We start from the raw sequence: 17,247 nt of genomic DNA on the forward strand, positions 1-17,247 counted from the left end.
AGCTTGGAGAAGAGACGGCTGAGGGGAGATATGATAGAGGTCTTTAAGATCATGAGAGGTCTTGAATAGATGTGAATCTGTTATTTACACTTTCGGATAATAGAAGGACTAGGGGGCATTCCATGAAGTTAGCAAGTAGGACATTTAAGACTAATTGGAGAAAATTCTTTTTCACTCAACGCACAATTAAGCTCTGGAATTTGTTGCCAGAAGATGTGGTTAGTGCATTTAGTGTAGCTGAATTCAAAAAAGGTTTGGATAAGTTCTTGGAGGAGAAGTCCATTTACTGCTATTAATCAAGTTTACTTAGGGAATAGTCACTGCTATTAATTGCATCAGTAGCATGGGATCTTCTTGGTGTTTGGGTAATTGCCAGGTTCTTGTGGCCTGGCTTGGCCTCTGTTGGAAACAGGATGCTGGGCTTGATGGACCCTTGGTCTTGACCCAGCATGGCAATTTCTTATGTTCTTATGTTCTTAAGGATCTCAGATTGAATAAACAGCAACTTCCTCACCTGTCTGTTGTTGAATCTGCTGTTTAAAAAAAAACCCAAAACTGTTGAGAATTCGCTCCTCAGTACTTCTGTGTCATGATTCTCTTACCCTTGACTTAGTTCGGAGAAAGATTTTTCAGAATGCTATGCTCTGTTACCTCATAGTGTTCTGCCAGCTCTTCATGGGCCAATGCATCTATTAAGGACCTACCAATTTTTTCCCTCAGGATATACAGGACAAGTTGGAGTCACTTGTCAACTTGTGTCAGAAGTATGGAAAACATTTGGTCAGGCTGATTTATGTTGTTTTTGAGATCCTAGCCATTGGGGTGGTGCCTGCAGACTTTCATGGCTGTAAGTTTCAGATATCCATACAGTTGTGCAGGAAAGGTTTGTGAAGGTGCCTTACAATAGAGAGAATCTCTTTGGAGATAAGGTCAAGGAAGCGGTGGATTGAATTAAAGACCACTGTGCCACCCTTTCAGAACTCTGCAATCATAACTGAGTTGCCCTCCACATATCTGGGACGTTCTTGAGGGGGAAGAAGTCCTTCCCTCAACAGGCATTGTGCTCCACCCACTTGTCCCTGTCAACAATAGGGACGTCACTGTCGCCCCAGTCGCCTAAGTCACAACTCTTTCTCCAGTAAAAACCTGGGATGGGGTTTTACTGGATCCAGGAAAACATAGCCAATATTCCATGATCCTTAAACATAGAAGTGATGGCAGAAAAGGACCTAATGGCCCATCCAGCTCCCATAGTTATCAGTTTCCCATACTTATCAGTTACTCGATCATCAAGGTCAGGGTGCTTGTTGGTTACTGTTTCAATCCAATTTCTTTTCACCCCTGCCATTGAAGCAGAGAGCAATGTTGGAGTTGCATCAGAAGTGTAGTATCAGGCTTTTTGGTTAAGGTTAGTAACCGCCGCATCAAGCAAGTTATCCCCATGCTTATTTGTTTTCCCAGACTATACAGTTCAATGTCCTTGTTGGTTGTTGTCTGAATCCAATTCCTATTTTCCCCTTTTCCCCCTGCCATTGAAGCAGCAAGCAATGATGGAGTTGCATCAACAGTATGAAGGCTTATTTGTTAAGGGTATTCTCCCAGGACAAGCAGGATGGTAGTCCTCACATGTGGGTGACGTCACCAGACAGAGCCCTATCACGGAAAACTTTTCTGTCAAAGTTTCTAGAACTTTTGACTGGCACACTTAGCATGCCCAGCATGTCATAATCCCTGTAGCCACAGGGGTCTCCCTTCAGTCTCTTTTTTTTCCACGCTGCAGTTTACCTTGAGGTTAGGAGCTCTGTGAGAATTTTCTCACCACTTTTCCTCACAGAAAACCTTGAAGTTTTCTTCACAAAAAGTTCCCTCATAGGGGTCTCCCATCACGACACCATTTTCTCGATGCTCTGTGAGTAATTTCCACCGTCTTCGGTCGGTTCCTGCTACCTTGTCCTCTGTTCCCGCAGGCCACCAACCGTTTTCGTGGACCTCTTTTTTTTGCCATAGCGACGGGCTTTAGAAAATGCCCAGAGTGTCCGCGTACAATGTCTGTTATGACCTGCACAATGTTTGTGTGCTTTGCCTTGGCCCAGCACACGATGTACATCAGTGCCCTAGCTGCACTCAAATGACCCCAAAGGGCAGGCGTGCCCGCCTGGACAAAATGGAGTCTCTTTTCAAGATAAAACTAACTCCATCGACGTCCACCCAGTCATCACCAGCAGGAACATCTTCGAAATCCAGCAATAAACCTTGCCGGGAGCAGCAAGGCAGCGGTGACAGTCTGTCACCGACACTATCCAGGGCATTGGTAGCGTCTTCCTCGGTGCCAGAGAAGGACTGGACTGAGCACCGAGGGGAAACATAGTTACCTGCACTGACGTGAATCCACATCCGGTGCCGGCAACGACACCGCATCAGCCTCGATGGCTATTGAGCCGGTTGCGAAGAGGGCACGGGGAGAGGAGTTTCCATCCTACTGCACCCGACACCCAAAGGCGATCCCCACCGATATCTGTGCCGGGTACTGAGTCCCCACAGATTCCTGTGGAGGTGCCAGTAGCGCCTAGCAGGCCTCCCCCTGTAGCTGCGTTACCTATACCAGCTTCCAGAGAGGAGCTGGACATCTTTGTCCGCCAGGCGGTCCTCGATGCCTTCCGGAACCTTCATCCACCATCGATGCCGGCCCCCATACCAACACCGGAGCCATCGTTCTTCACACCATTGCTCGACCGCCTGGATACACTCATCGATGCCCTTCCGACCCAGCCTGGGTCATTGGTACCAAGCCGACCTACTGAATCTCTGAAACCCCCAATACCCATTCCGGGGTCCTCAGAGGACGAAGTCATGGACTCTAGTCCTATTACAGCTCCGTGTCCATCGATGCCGGAACTGGTTCCTGGTCCATCAGGGCTCTCTGCATCGAAGCACCCACGGTTCCCCTCGATGCCATCGATGTCGTCTAAGTCTCTATCGGTGCCTGTATGTCCTGGAGCATCAGGCTTTTTCCCTCCTTCGGGATCTCAGCCAGAGACCCCGTATGATCCATGGAAGGATGTTGACACTGACACTTCTACAGAGGACATACTCTCAGAGCCCTCTCCTCCTGAGGAACGGAAACGGTCCCCTCCAGAAGACCTCTCCTTTGCTAAGTTTATAAAGGAAATGTCCGAGACCATCCCCTTTGACCTGTTCACCGAAGAGGACACCCGTCACAAGACGCTAGAAGTCCTTCCATTTGTAGATGCCCCCAAAGAAATTATGGCCATTCAAGTCCACAAAGTGCTCTTGGATCTTCAACATCGCCTATGGGAGCACCCTTGCACAGTCCAACCAGTTAATAGAAAGACAGATGCAACATATCTGGTCCAGCACACTCCAGGGTTTCAGAAGCCACAACTACCCCACCAATCAGTGGTAGTGGAATCTGCGCAGAAGAAGGCAAGGAGACTGTGCCCTCCTTCTTCAGCTCCCCCTGGAAAGGACTAAAGATTCTTGGATGGTTTGGGCCGAAAGGTCTTTCAGGGCTCTATGTTAGTGTCACGCATAGCTGCCTATCAATTATACATGACACAATACCAGAGGAATCTGTGGAAGGGATAGCAGACTCTCTCCCCCAACAACAACAAGAAAACCTCACTGCCATTCTCCAAAAAGGCCTTGAGGCAGGGAAACATTGAGGTCAGAGCTGCATATGATTCCTTTAAGACAGCGTCTCGTTTATCTGCAACAGGAATCAGTGCCAGAAGATGGGCTTGGCTTAAGGCATCTGACTTGCAAAAAGAAGTCCAGGACAAGCTCACTGATCTCCCATGTACCGGAGATAATCTCTTTGGCGACAAGATACAAGACACAGTGACTCAACTAAAAGATCATCACGAGACCCTGCGTCAGCTTTCCACAGTCACTCTGGAGGTTTCCTCCTGTGCTCGAAAGACCACGAGAAGGGACCCCAGAAGACCCTTTTATCACTCACGCAAGTACTATCCACCAACATCTCGCGTGAGACCAGCCAAACCACCTCAGAGAGGACATCCACGGCATGCCAAGACGTCCAGATCTCAGCCAGCCCACAAATGGGCCCAGCCTCTGGATTTGGAAATCTGTCCAGAGAACAGCTGCCACTGTATAAATAAAGACCAGACTTGCCTTAGGAGGTCGGCTACACCATTTCATAATCAACTGGCGCAGCATTACAACAGACCAATGGGTAATATCCATCATAACCCAGGGATACCATCTAAACTTCCTCATGGTACTCCCAGATTCACCACCCAATCCACTGTGGATCCAAAAAGATCACACAACCCTATGAGAGTCAGAACTGTCCACCCTACTGGCACCGGGGCTGTGGAAGCCGTTCCCCTGGCACAGCAGGCCAGAGGGTTCTACTCCTACTATTTTCTTTTTTTTTCTTTATAATTTTAAAGAACAGTGTACAATTAGAAATATTATGTTCACAGTGTAGGACATATTGATATCTCATTATACATCACAATATACAACATTGTAAACAACCGCACATAAAAGTGAAACATTACAATGTACAATAAAGCATGCTCCTCATTAAGACCAGAACACAAGTTTGTCATTATTTCCGTGGACCCCACTCCCAACCCCCCTTCCCTCCCTCCCCTAACCGAATGCTGATGTGTGAGTGAGATGTTGAGTTTGCCAAGCTTCCCACGGTTCCCAGTGGTATATAAATTTCTTCACCTGTTGATTTCTAATGGCAGTGAGTTTATTCAAGTAACAAATCTTAGACAATCTCCTGTGTACCTGCTGTATGTGTGGTGGCTCTACCTGTTTCCAAAGGAACACAATTTTCATTCTAGCAGCCAGTATTGAACAGAACCGGTCCAACACCAATCCCTGCGGCACTCCTCTTAACACCATTCTTTCTTCAGACAAGGTTCCATTTAGCATCACACACTGTCTTCCATCCATCAACCAGTTTGTACTCCATGCCACCACTTGGCGCTCACTCCCAAGCTTCTCATTCTGTTCATGAATCTTCTATGCGGGACTGTATCAAAGGCTTTACTAAAATCCAAGTAAATCACATCAAGCTCTCTTCCCTGATCCAATTCTCTAGTCACCCAATCAAAGAAATCAATCAGATTCGTCTGACAGGACCTTCCCCTGGTGAATCCATGCTGTTTCCTTTCTTTCAGCAGAGTCTGCATTAAGTTTCCCACCACCGAGAGGTGAGGCTAACTGGCCTGTAATTTCCAGCCTCCTCTCTACTCCCACTCTTGTGAAGCGGTGCCACCACCACTCTTCTCCAGTCACTCGGCACCACTCCCAGTTCAGACACTCGGCACCACTCCCAGTTCAGACACTCGGCACCACTCCCAGTTCAGACACTCGGCACCACTCCCAGTTCAGACACTCAGCAGACCCGCCAGCACATTTCTGAGCTCCCTCAGTATCCTAGGATGAATCTCAAGCCCTATGGCTTTGTCCACTTTCAGTTTTCCTAGCTCTTCCCATACATTCTCTTCCTTAAACGGGGTTTCGTTAAATCCACTCCCATCCACTGCCTTGTTAACTAGTGACGGTCCTTCTCCAGGGTCTTCCTTAGTGAGCACTGAAGTATTTGTTTAATATTTCTGCCATTTCTTTGTCTCTTTCCACACATTGATCCTTTTCACCTTTCAGTTCACTATACCACTTTAGACCATTCTCCTTTCTCTGATGTATCTGAAAAATGTTTTGTCACCTCTCTTTACCTCTTTGGCAATCCTTTCTTCCATCAGACTTTTTGCTTTCCTGATTACTTTCTTCGTCTCTCTCAATTTAACCAGGTATTATTCTCTGTGTTCCTTTTTCTGGGATTCTTTATATTTCTTGAACGCTGTTCTTTTTATTTTTATTTTATCAGCCACCTCTTTTGAGAACCAGATCGGTTTCTTATTTCTCTTGCTGTTTTGTTTTGTTTTTTTAACTTTTCTAATGTAAAGATTAGTTACCTTTGTAATTGCTCCTTTTAGTATGGCCCACAGTTGTTCCACCTCTCCCATTTTCTCCCAGTCTTGGGAGAGGTGGAACAACTGCGGGCCAACTGTGTGGCTTTCCAGAGAACCTACCTGTGGGGGGAAGGCTAAGATTTTATGCTAACCATAGGACCAATATAACTTCAGACAGCAGGATTCTCAATATAGTTTGGAATGGTTACAGATTACATTTATTGGAAACCTTACCAGACTGCCCATCAGGAACTGCTACTAAAGGAATTCTTCTCCCTTTTAGAGGCTAAAGCACTCAAATCTATTCTACTATGGAAAAGAGGGGAGGGATTTTATTCCAAGTATTTTCTGATCCCAGAGAAGATGGGAGGACTACATCCCGAGCTCCATATTACAAAGCATTTAGTGGCTAATTCAGAAGTTATATGGCTACAAGAGGCATGAATATTAGAGATAAAGTGGTACATTCTCAATTGGAACATCATATTCAACCAGTGGAATCTTATGGCCATTCAGTGTGTGGGCATTATAATTGGTGTGAACATTCTATATTTGGGAAAGAGTGGAGTGAGCAGGTGACAGGTTATACAATTTGGAGGAAGATAAATACAGATTGCAATTCTATGAATGTGATCTATGCAATATGTCCATGCTCTAAGATTTATGTAGGGCGCACCACACGACCAGTGAGAGTCAGGTTGGGGGAACATAGATCACACTTTAAAACGGCAAGAATGACCGCACCGATGGTACAACATTTAATGGAAGCAGGACATGATTTTGTCCATATGAAGTGGACTATAATAGAACAACTTAGTACTTCAGTCCACGGTGGAGATCTCAATGTTAAACGTAATTATCGTGAAGCCTTCTGGATTTACACCTTAAATACCTCTTGTCCAAATGGAATGAATGAGGAACTTAATCTTGCTATGCTAACTTAATACTGTGGAAGTGTGGCAAACAGTTATAGTAAATGGAGTGTCTCTGATAAGTTGGAAAGCAATGGTGCGATAGCGGATAGGTTCATCAGAGAAGAAGCTCCGGTGACGTATAAATTACGTCTTACACGAGGATCAGCTGATTTCGAATGGTGTCTTTTTGAAGAGCAAAGGTGTGGTTATAGAGGACACTCTAAATAAAGAAGACGCATAGAGAGGACCCGTTATACATTTAGCAGACCAACACCCCCTGAGGAAGGACGGTTTGTTTGAAATGTGGACATGGGATTGTTTACAATTATTCGGGACTTGTAGCAAGGTTCATGTTTTATGTTGAAATGTGTGAAATAAGACAACATAAAAATAGTTTAAAATATTTTTTAAAATATATATATAAAAAAGGTGGATGCCATTCATTTTGAAAGAATTTGAGACTTTAGCAAATTAAGAAAAATATGGAGGTGGTTGGAAGTTAATGATTATACAGGTAGCACAGTGCTGGGGCACTAATAATTATATGAAACTTTCAATCCCTTCTAATAAAATTTTCATAAATATATTAAAACTTTCTTCAATATAAAATGTATAAAAAAAAGATAACAAAGAATATGAGAGCCAGAGGTTGCTGGTGAGGTAAAAATACTTTTTTTGAAATCATGTTTAAATTAATTATTGACTTAACATAGCAGTGACAGGACGTTTAGGTCCAATTTGATTGATTGTATGTGAAAATCACTGCCAGTGGTGGAGTGAATTAAATGAATATTTGACACATCCGGTTAAATTCTAGCCAGCTAATGAGTTAGGTGACTAAAATTTAGCCAGATAAGTTAGGGGCATTCCAGCTGCATAACTGGGAGGAATTGTTAGCCAGATGACTTAGCTGGCTGTGTATGATTGGGCCAAAGAGCTGTCCTAAAGCTCATCAGCTGTAGTTATTCTTCTAATTTTAAGATAGCTGGCTATATTCAGCAGTGTGGCTGCACTATTGAATATACTTCCAAAGTTAACCAGATAAGTTTAGCTAGCTAATTTTGCTATCTGTACTGTATCTAAATGTGGTCCTCCCCATTCCTAGATCTAAGGGCCTTGAACAAATTTCTAGTAAAGAAAAGTTCAAGATGGTTTCCCTAGGCAACGTAATTCCTTTCTGGAAAAAGACTGGCTATGTTCCCAGGAGTTAAAGGATGCCTTCATCCATGTAGGGATATTTCCAGCTCACAGGGTGATTCTTTACACACACCCTAAGTTCCTACCCCTGCGGAGTTCTACTTGAGGTTGAGAATTCAACGTTGTCCCTCCTAAGTCCCATTTTTTAAATTATTTCCAGATTACCTTTGGAAAACATATTTAGAAAATGGCTGCTCGTGGGCTAAAAATGTTAACTATTTTTCCTTATGCACACTGTTGCGTAATTTTGATTTACAGTTTCTTAATTTCTGTACAAAATTTTTTTTTCTTGGAATTATTGTAAAAGCAATAAATATCTAAAAAAAGAATGGCTGTTTGCCAACTAAAACATTGGTTGCCCATTGCCATGTTAGTTTCTGCCATTTTTGTTTGAAGGCATCCTGTAGCCAGGGATTCTCAGATGTGAGGACATAGTTGCTTACCCTGTTAACAGGTGTTGTCTAAGGACAGCAGGATATGTATTCCTCGAAACTTACCCATCTTTCCATGGAGTTTGAAGCTAAATACCAAACTAGGAGGGTCCCATGCAAAGCTCCCGTACATATTTAGAGCACATTCAAAGGACCTTGAAGAGGTCTGATAATGGGATTCATCAGTGACGTCACCCAGATGTGAGAGCTATGAATCCTGCTGTCCTCAGAGAACACCTGTTTCAGGTAAGTAACTCTGCTTTATCTGCGTAAATATTCTTCCCATTCTTTATGCACCATCCTATCCTCTGTTTCTGTGTTTGAAATTTATTTAGAAACTAACTGATATCTAGTGAAATTCCCTGGAGGCCCCTATTCACACTCCACAACCACCCTCCACAGCATACTCCTATATCCCTTTCCATCACCTTCATCCCAGATATTTTCCATTCCCCGCCCCCCACTCCCTCCCCAAATACAACACTTTTATCCCCCAGCCTCTGCTTCTTTAATCTGACCAGATCAGAGCAATCTTACTATTTTCCCCCTCATACTCTTCTCTCTATGTCTGTCCATTCTGCAGTCCTCATTTCTAGGCTGCCTGTCACTGTGGCTCTCTGCTTTCTGTGGCCCTGTTGACAACTCCCATGTCTGCTGTGCATGTAGATTCCTTAGTGGCAGATGGGCTATGCACAAGGGCAGCCCTCCAGTCCCCATTTTGGCTAGTCTCGAGCAGAGTTTGCACATGTAGCTTGGAATTTAGGCATATATGTGTACACATGTAACTTGGAATACATGTGCAAAACTTTATACTTACATACATACTCTCTAAGCTATAGGCCTAGCTCATTGAGTATGCGTGTAAGTTTGAAGCTGTGCATGTAGGTTCCTCTGTGGACAGTGGGATTGCCAATAGAACAACAGCATCTGATGGGCTAAGTATATTACAGATTTGTATATATTTAAATGTTCTGACTTTGTCACCAGGAGAATGGTCTCTTATGACATCCGCTCTGAGCCACGTGTTGGAGAGCGTGTCCCATATGTAATTGTGTATGGCACACCGGGAGTGCCTCTCATTCAGCTGGTGAGGAGACCCATCGAGGTGCTGCAGGATTCCAGCATCAGGATCAATGCTGCCTACTACATTACCAAGCAGATCCTGCCACCCTTGAGTCGCATCTTCTCTCTTATCGGTGTGGATGTCTTCAATTGGTATGACGAGCTGCCAAAGGTAAGCCTCTAATAGCACAGGTGCTATAGTCCATGGGCGGAGTACAACATACTCTAAGCATTTTCCCACTTCTGCTACAAACATAGGATTGCCAAATTGCCAACCTGAACAAAGCTAACCTAGGTTTGCAGTTGTGGTGCAAAACCAAGCACAGGCTTCTTCTATTGCTACTAATAGCTTCTGTTGCTGAGGCTGTGCTGTGTTGGCTCTGGACTGCAGGGGGCTCTCAGCTGCTATCGTTAATCATTTTGGAGGGATTGCCCCACAACAATGGATGATACATTTAGTACTGGAGATGCATTACAGAGCTGTGAAGACTCCAGCCGGTAAATAAAGATCACACTTTTATTCTCCGAGGACAAGCAGGATGGTAGACCTCACACATGGGTGCCCGGCACAGAACTTTGATCTCAAAGATTCTAGAACGTTCAGCATGCCCCACTGAGCACGTGTAGCTGTAGTCATCACGCTGCCACCTAAGCAGAGTCCTCCAGTCTCTCTTTTTCTCTTCGTCTCACAGTTCTGGAGTTCATGCTCTTTTTTTTATCAGAAAACGTTTTTCACGGTATTCAGCTTTTCTCTTTTCTTACAGTTTTGTAAGTGATTTTTTATAGAGCTGCAGCTTTTCTTTCTGGAAGTTTTATTCTTTTTTCCAACTGTCTGCTGGCTGAATGGTGTGTTCTCCCCTGTGCACCTTTGTAGAGTCTGTTATTCAAAAACAAAAGAAAAAAAAATACTGCTCCTGCAGGTTTTGCATTTGTGATCTTTCTGCTTCGTCTGTTTTTTCTCTTTTTCCACAGTGCTGACAGGACTGGACTATGCAGTCCATGGGTGATCCATATAGGCTGCTGAGCCTGGGCACTTGCCTGAGTTCTACCCACACTGGCATTCCATGGCAGTTCACTGATCGCTCAGCATCGATGGATTCAGACGGTGGAAGGATCGAGGACCATGCCATTCCTGTGGGAGGGAAAGCTCATATTCCCCACATCTCAAGGAACTAGTCTCCATGGGCAGGAGCTCTGGATGATGTCGCCTCCCCTCCTGCTTGCCAGCCTTGGCAATGCAATCTCCCTGGGTGATAGAGTGAGCAGAGACTAGGCTAGCAACTTGCTGTCGCACCTCAGTGCCATGCCATGAATGGTTGCCCATGCACTACTGTGACCAGCGCACCTTTTGTCCAGCGCCTTGATGTCAGGACCACATCGGGGACAGGGCCTGTCTTCGGGTATCATGGTCCCCTTGACGCTGTTGAGGTCCAGGTTCACCCTCGCTGCCATCGAGGTGTGTGCCCACCCACGATGCCATAGTGGTCTTCTGTGCTGTCGGTGTCGATAGAACTGGAGTCTCATTGCACCAGTTTGTGCATCGAGGCCGTGGTGCCCTCGGAGCTGCGGTGCCGTGATGCGGCACACTTGATGTCATGGTGCCCTTGATGCACGCAATGCCACAGTGCTTTTGATGCACTCGATGTCACATTGCCTTCGGTGCACTCGATCCCTCGGCACGGTGCCCTCTGTGCACTTGCCACGGACAGTGCCCTGATGGCTTGATGCCTTGGGACCCTTGCTGCACTCAGTGCTGTGGTGACCACGGTACCATCAATACCACTGTGTTCTCGATGCCCGTGGGGGCCTCAATGCCATTGATGCCCTTTTTCCATCAAGGGCGTACATGGCCATCCTAGGGGCTGGCAAGGTTGAAGCAGTGGCAGGCCCTCGCCGCCATCGAGGTGCATAACCTGGATGCCGCGGCCTCCCAACTAGTTTGTCAAGGTGCGCGGCCTCGGTGCCTGCATGACCTCAGTGCCATTGCAATGTGGTGCTGCCACAATAATATTAACACCCTCGAGGCTATAGAAGTGTGGGACCACCAGAGAGGCCTTCGGTCCACCGACTCCTGTCATTACCGCTTCGACTACGTTAAGCCCCACCGACCAGGCACCGGATTCACCATTGAGCATCCTTGTTGTCCCTGTGGCCATCGACCGCCGGGTCTTTCTGAAGCCCCCGCATGACCCTGCAGCCCTCAGGGGGGTAAGGGTTCTTGGCCTATTACGGATCAAACGCAGGGGTAGCCATCTAGTCGAGGCACACTGGTGCATCTGTACGCAGTGGCCTGGTGCCCTCAGGGCTCCTGGGTGGTGTCCACTACAGAGCACCGGAAAGATCAGAACTGTCCCTTCAGCCGATGATCCCAGTGTTGGGGGCCCCGCCAAGATGCACACACTGTCAATATTAATGAGCACTAGCGATAGTCTTGTAAGCTGTAATGCTTGTGAGGCTATCAAGCTTGCAACATCGACAACACAGGACGAATTGGTGAGCTGATGGGAATTGCCGTCCGCACTGGAGGTCATCTGTTCCCTTTGATATTGATGACCTGTCGGGAGGCTGCAGGGTCTCTCCCTGCAGATGCCCATGGCTTCTTTGGTCCATACCTTTGGGCATCGGGGCCCTCAGGCTATCAACGTCTGTGGGCACCTGTGATGCCAGGAATGGTGCTAAATACTGTCAAACTGCTTATAGATCACAGGGCATGTCTGCAGTCCTCCATAAACACCTGTGCTTGCCAGGGACTTCGCTACAGTCATTCCCTGTGGGACTAGCAGGTGAGCCATTTCCGGCGCAGTTTTAATGGCCTGCCTTTTGGAGCGTTCTCGGGTACTGAAGGGTGCAACGCCATAGATCGCCACCCTTACACAGAGCACCAGTGGTCACCCTAGAGTTACTGTGGTGGTAATGCGCAGCTTGCATGGTTGGGACAGATAAGGCATCTCTTTCAAGGGCCTCGGATGCTGGCAGGCGGCATTCTCCCTGACTGGAAACCTCAGCCACACTAGAGTTCTTCCATCTTTCGGCATGTTCTCAGCCTCCGCGTCATTCCGTACTGCATAGCGCTGAGGAGCACAGGTAGAGGAGGTGTCATTACACACTCTGTGCTTGGTCATGGGGCAGCTTGTAGCCATCGACTTTGGCACGTGGTTCTCTATCCTCGCTGGGGCGTGGGATTTCTCCCACAAGCACGGCGCTCAGGATCATGGGTGTGCGACCATCCATGGATGGGTTACCACTGCATGAGTCCGCCCAGCATGCTTTTGCAGCGGAGGGGTTCTAGTTGCCCTCAGTCGCCTGGGCGGTGGTTATGTGTGTGTGCATTGTTCCCTCCGGGGGGTCACAACAGGTTGTGTTCCATGGCCACAGGACTGACCTAGGACTGCACTCCTGGATGGATCCTGAGGTGAGATGACATTGCAAGAGTGGCTCGAGCGTCCTCTCCTTTCTCAGCAGAGGAATATGTCTTTCGCCCTCTACCATATTTTTGTCAAGCAGTCCCTGGGGCTCTGTTCCTGAGGAATGTTTTTCTATGATCTGGAACCCCGATCCTCTGAATCGGCGCATCTCTTCAGAGGCCGGGGCTGGGGAGCGGCAGCGGCAGTCCCTGGACCGTCTTCAGCTGGGGACCCTCTGGGGATTGCAGTGGCGACCTCCCCTATCTGAGGCTGGCTGTATGTGATCAGTTGGTTGTGTCGGCGCCTCAGCAATCAGTGATTGTGCCTCAGCTCTCCTTCAGGGAGTTGCTAGGTCTTTGGGGTTTGGGAGGCCCTGATCCTCCTACTTCCCACTCCCCTCTGGAGGGGAGACTTGACTAGGTTCCAGGAGAAGCCTTTCGGGTTCCTCTCTGGACCCCTTCGAGGGGTGTACCTCATTTCCGTTCCTGGAAAAAGGATGCCACTGCTCTTATTGGCACCAGTCCCAAGAATAGTCGAGAGTAGCACTCTCCCTTGGATGCTTTGAGGCGTAGCATGTCTAACCTCGAGTGAGCCTGTCCAGTGTTGCTCCCGGGTGGCTCTCCAGGTTTCTCCCCTGTTCAGGAGTTACCTTGGAATCTTCTGGGCTCTGTAGGCATGCGTCTTAAGGTTCGCTATTGTCAGTCATCCTTGCCTGTGGGATCCTCCACTGTGAGGAGTGTTTCAGTGCCTTTCACCATTTTGCCATGTCCATGGCTGAGGTTGTTGGGGGCCAAGTACCCCACATGAGAGGCACTGCCCTCTGCTCGCAGTAGCATGCAATCTATTCTTTCCCCTTTTTCAGGATCACCCTGACTGTGGGCAGAGCAGTCCTGGATCATGCAACTTTGTCCATTGCTGGGCCATGTGCTCCCTAAGGAGGGGAAGTGGCTTGGTACTCTGTCCCAAGATCGCCCTGGGCTTGCCCTGATGCCCTTTGGGTTTCTAGGCTGGTAATAAAATCAGATTCTACCGGGATTTGGGCATGCAACTCCCCGGCCTCCCGTCTCTTAGTGGAGCCTTCGGGACTTCTCCCCTGGGGCAATCGCTCTCAATTCCCGCTGTTTCAAGAAGACTGAGGGCCCCATCTCAGTGGGATACTCCCTGCTGTCTTCGGCAGTAAGTTTTTGCTTGGGGTTGATAGACAACGAAGTTGCTTGTACTTGCCCCGCGATCTGCTGGGGTGACTCCTGTGTTCTTCGCTCCTTCCGACTTCCAATTAGTTTGTCATGGGGAGTGGAGATGAAGCTAAGATGCCCGTGGTAGCTCTCCTTATACCTGCAGGGAGAGATACTGCCTTAGTTTTTTTCTCATTCTCTGGGTTGCCCAAAGGGCCTTCCTGCTCCCCTTGCTATCCTGTGACATGATAGATGAACTGTTCTGGCAGGTGCTCTTGAGTAAGCTTCAGACCTGTATATCTCCCTGCCGGGAGCTTTGGGCTACAGGTCTGTTTCGGTAATTGTCCTCATTCCCTGAAATCCTTGATGCTTTCCTGTGCGGTCAGCTAGGTCTGAGGCTTCGGCTTATAGCGACTGTCCCAGACCCTGCCGTAGTTTGCTGCTTGTTCTTTCAAGCGAGGCAAGGGTTTCTTCTGCCCATTTGGCCTACCAGCCATACCTGGGCACTCTTCTCCAGACCTTTGGCTGTCAGTAGTTGACAGTCTCTTTCTGGAGAGCTCTCAGACCCCAGTTTGTTTTTTGATTCTTTTTCACGCTGAAGGAAACTGTACGTGTTTCATCCTAGAGCCTCTCTTGTTTACACCTCTGGGTCCTTCCTGATTCCAGGAGGATCTAAATCCACTGTTTTTGTCAGAAACCCTGCTTGTACTGTCTTCTGTGATGTGCAGTTACTTTTGATTTCACTCGTATTACACCTCTGCCCCAGGCATCCCTGCTATGCATGAGGGTTTGTGTCTCAGTCTTTTCTTGGCTTTCTTTGTAGAACCCAACTCTTCTCCAGCCTGTACCCCTGGTGGATCAGCTGCCTCTCAAGCATAGGAAGGAGGGAGGTAGAGCTCCAGCACTGTGCGGTTTCCCGCTATGTCCTGCTCGGACATCCTAGAGCTAGGGATTCACCCATGTGTGAGGACTACCATCCTGCTTGTCCTCGGAGAAAGCAGAGTTGCTTACTTGTAACAGGTGTTCTCCAAGGACAGCAGGATGTTAATCCTCATGAAACCCGCCTCCCCTGGGAGTTGGTTTCTCCATATATTAGCTATATCGTGGACTGAGGGACTCTGCCTAGGGGGCAGGGTGATGACGACAGCTGCACATGCTCAGTAGGGCATGCTTAAAGCTCTAGAATCTTTGAGATCAAAGTTCTGTGCTGGGCTCCATCCGATTATGTCACCCATATGTGAGGACTTACCATCCTGCTGTCCTAGAAGAACACCTGTTACAGGTAAGCAACTCTGCTTTCCAAAGGTGTGATAAGACCTGAGCTGGAGCACACACTTGCCAGCTTCATGCCTTGGTTCGATCCTCTGGAACCTAAGCAGAGCCTGATTTACCTTTTAGGTAAATCAGGCTCTGATTTACCTAAAAGGCTCTGATTTACCTTTAGGTGCAGGGGTTCTGATGGTCGCCTCTTCCATCTGGGAAATGCTTTCCCTCCCCCAAGCACCACTCAGACTGAGTGGCAGCTTTACATTAGAGTTCAATCATTATATTAGTATTAACACACAAACACAAGCAAATACAAATAATAACAAGAAACACAGGAAGAAGCAATTCAGCCAGAAGCAAAAAAAAAAATAAATCATACAATGCAATATTACTACATTATTAGAATCAAGTACAGCAATTACAGAGGCAAGAATCCACAAACTGGTTTCCAAATAGCAAGGAGTTTAGCCCTACAGTTAAGTCTGTTGATAGCCACCGTTTCATATCTGTAAATCATACATACAGTATTCCACCAGTATTCCAATTACTTAAAACAGCTTGTAACGCTTAAGACAAGGAGAATATGCAACTCTTTACAGGAGTGAGATGAAAAAGTCCATTGAACCATTTGAGATCTTAGGATGACACATAATTGAAGACTTTTACAAATATATTCCTAGATTTGCAACCAAAAAGCATGTGTTCAGAGTCTGCTCCTGATTTTCACAATGCCAGCAAATCCCAGTAGGTCTTAATCCTACTTTGTGCAGCTTCATATAATACGATGCATAAAGAAATCCAGCGATTGGGTAAGACTAGCTGACCAGGAAGTTTTTATTATACTTGACCAATAACAATTCCAATTGAATGTGAGTGGGTCAATGGAAAGGTCCTTCCAGACCCTTTCCAAGCCCCTATGTCTGGAGCAGGAGGAGAAAGACAGCTCCTCATGACCAAGAGAGTGAAATTTACAATTAAAAAGATAGAATATCTAGAGTTTCCAGCAAGGTTCCCAACTGAATCTTACTATGATCCAAGCAATGTTTCAGCTGAAGCCATTTATAGTACTGAGATTGAGGCAAATCATATGTCTGGGCCAAAACATCAAATGAAAGCAGTAGACCTATATCCATAGAAAGCCACAATGTCCAATTAATCACTGTTTTATTAATAGTGCATAATTAGCTGCAGTGAGCTCGCAGACTAGAATTCTTTTTACCCTTCAATGCACTATCAAAAGCATAAAGAGCTACTATTGTAGGGCTTGAATAGAGAAATTTAAGGAGTTTCATACCAGGTAGCAAGTTCAGCGACAGAGGAAAGACTAAATCTCATTCAAAAAGTAGCCTCCACGGAGTAAAGCTTAACTCTTCAGCAAAAACCCACTGGATACCATAGTAAATAAGAAATGCTGTATGATAAGTGAAAAAAAATCACTCCTTAACTAATCTCAGCTTCCACAATACAATACAGAGTCTTTCCTCTCCATAAAAAGGTAACTAATATCCTATCATGTTAATCATGAAAAAAAAGAGGAGATATACTTAATATATAATTAATCTGCGGGGCAAGGACCATTTTGATGGACTCAAGTCTCCCTTACCAGGAAAGTAAGAGAGGGGACCACCTCCTTGTGGTATCATCTACTGACTTCATAATTTCAAACATAATGTCTTAAGACATTAAATCAGCATTAGGAAGAAATCAAATTCCAAATATTGAAATCTCTTGGAGACCATTTACACTCAAACCCTTTAATCGTAGATTGCTACACAATTTTTCAGTAACATAATCTCCACCTTATTCTAATTAACTCTGAAGCCAAT

At 46.4% G+C, this 17,247-nt stretch overlaps 1 protein-coding gene across 1 annotated transcript in view; it reads left to right on the forward strand.

Moving 5' to 3' along the window:
- REV3L (REV3 like, DNA directed polymerase zeta catalytic subunit) overlaps positions 1 to 17,247 on the forward strand; it is a 720,104-nt gene that overhangs the window by 677,401 nt on the left and 25,456 nt on the right. Inside the window, exon 30 of the mRNA XM_029595253.1 lies at positions 9,502 to 9,748. Coding sequence (XP_029451113.1) covers positions 9,502 to 9,748 — 247 coding nt within the window. The remainder of the gene's footprint in view (positions 1 to 9,501; positions 9,749 to 17,247) is intronic.

The sequence above is a fragment of the Rhinatrema bivittatum genome, chromosome 3 (genome assembly GCF_901001135.1).
Source record: "Rhinatrema bivittatum chromosome 3, aRhiBiv1.1, whole genome shotgun sequence".
Lineage (NCBI taxonomy): Eukaryota > Metazoa > Chordata > Amphibia > Gymnophiona > Rhinatrematidae > Rhinatrema > Rhinatrema bivittatum.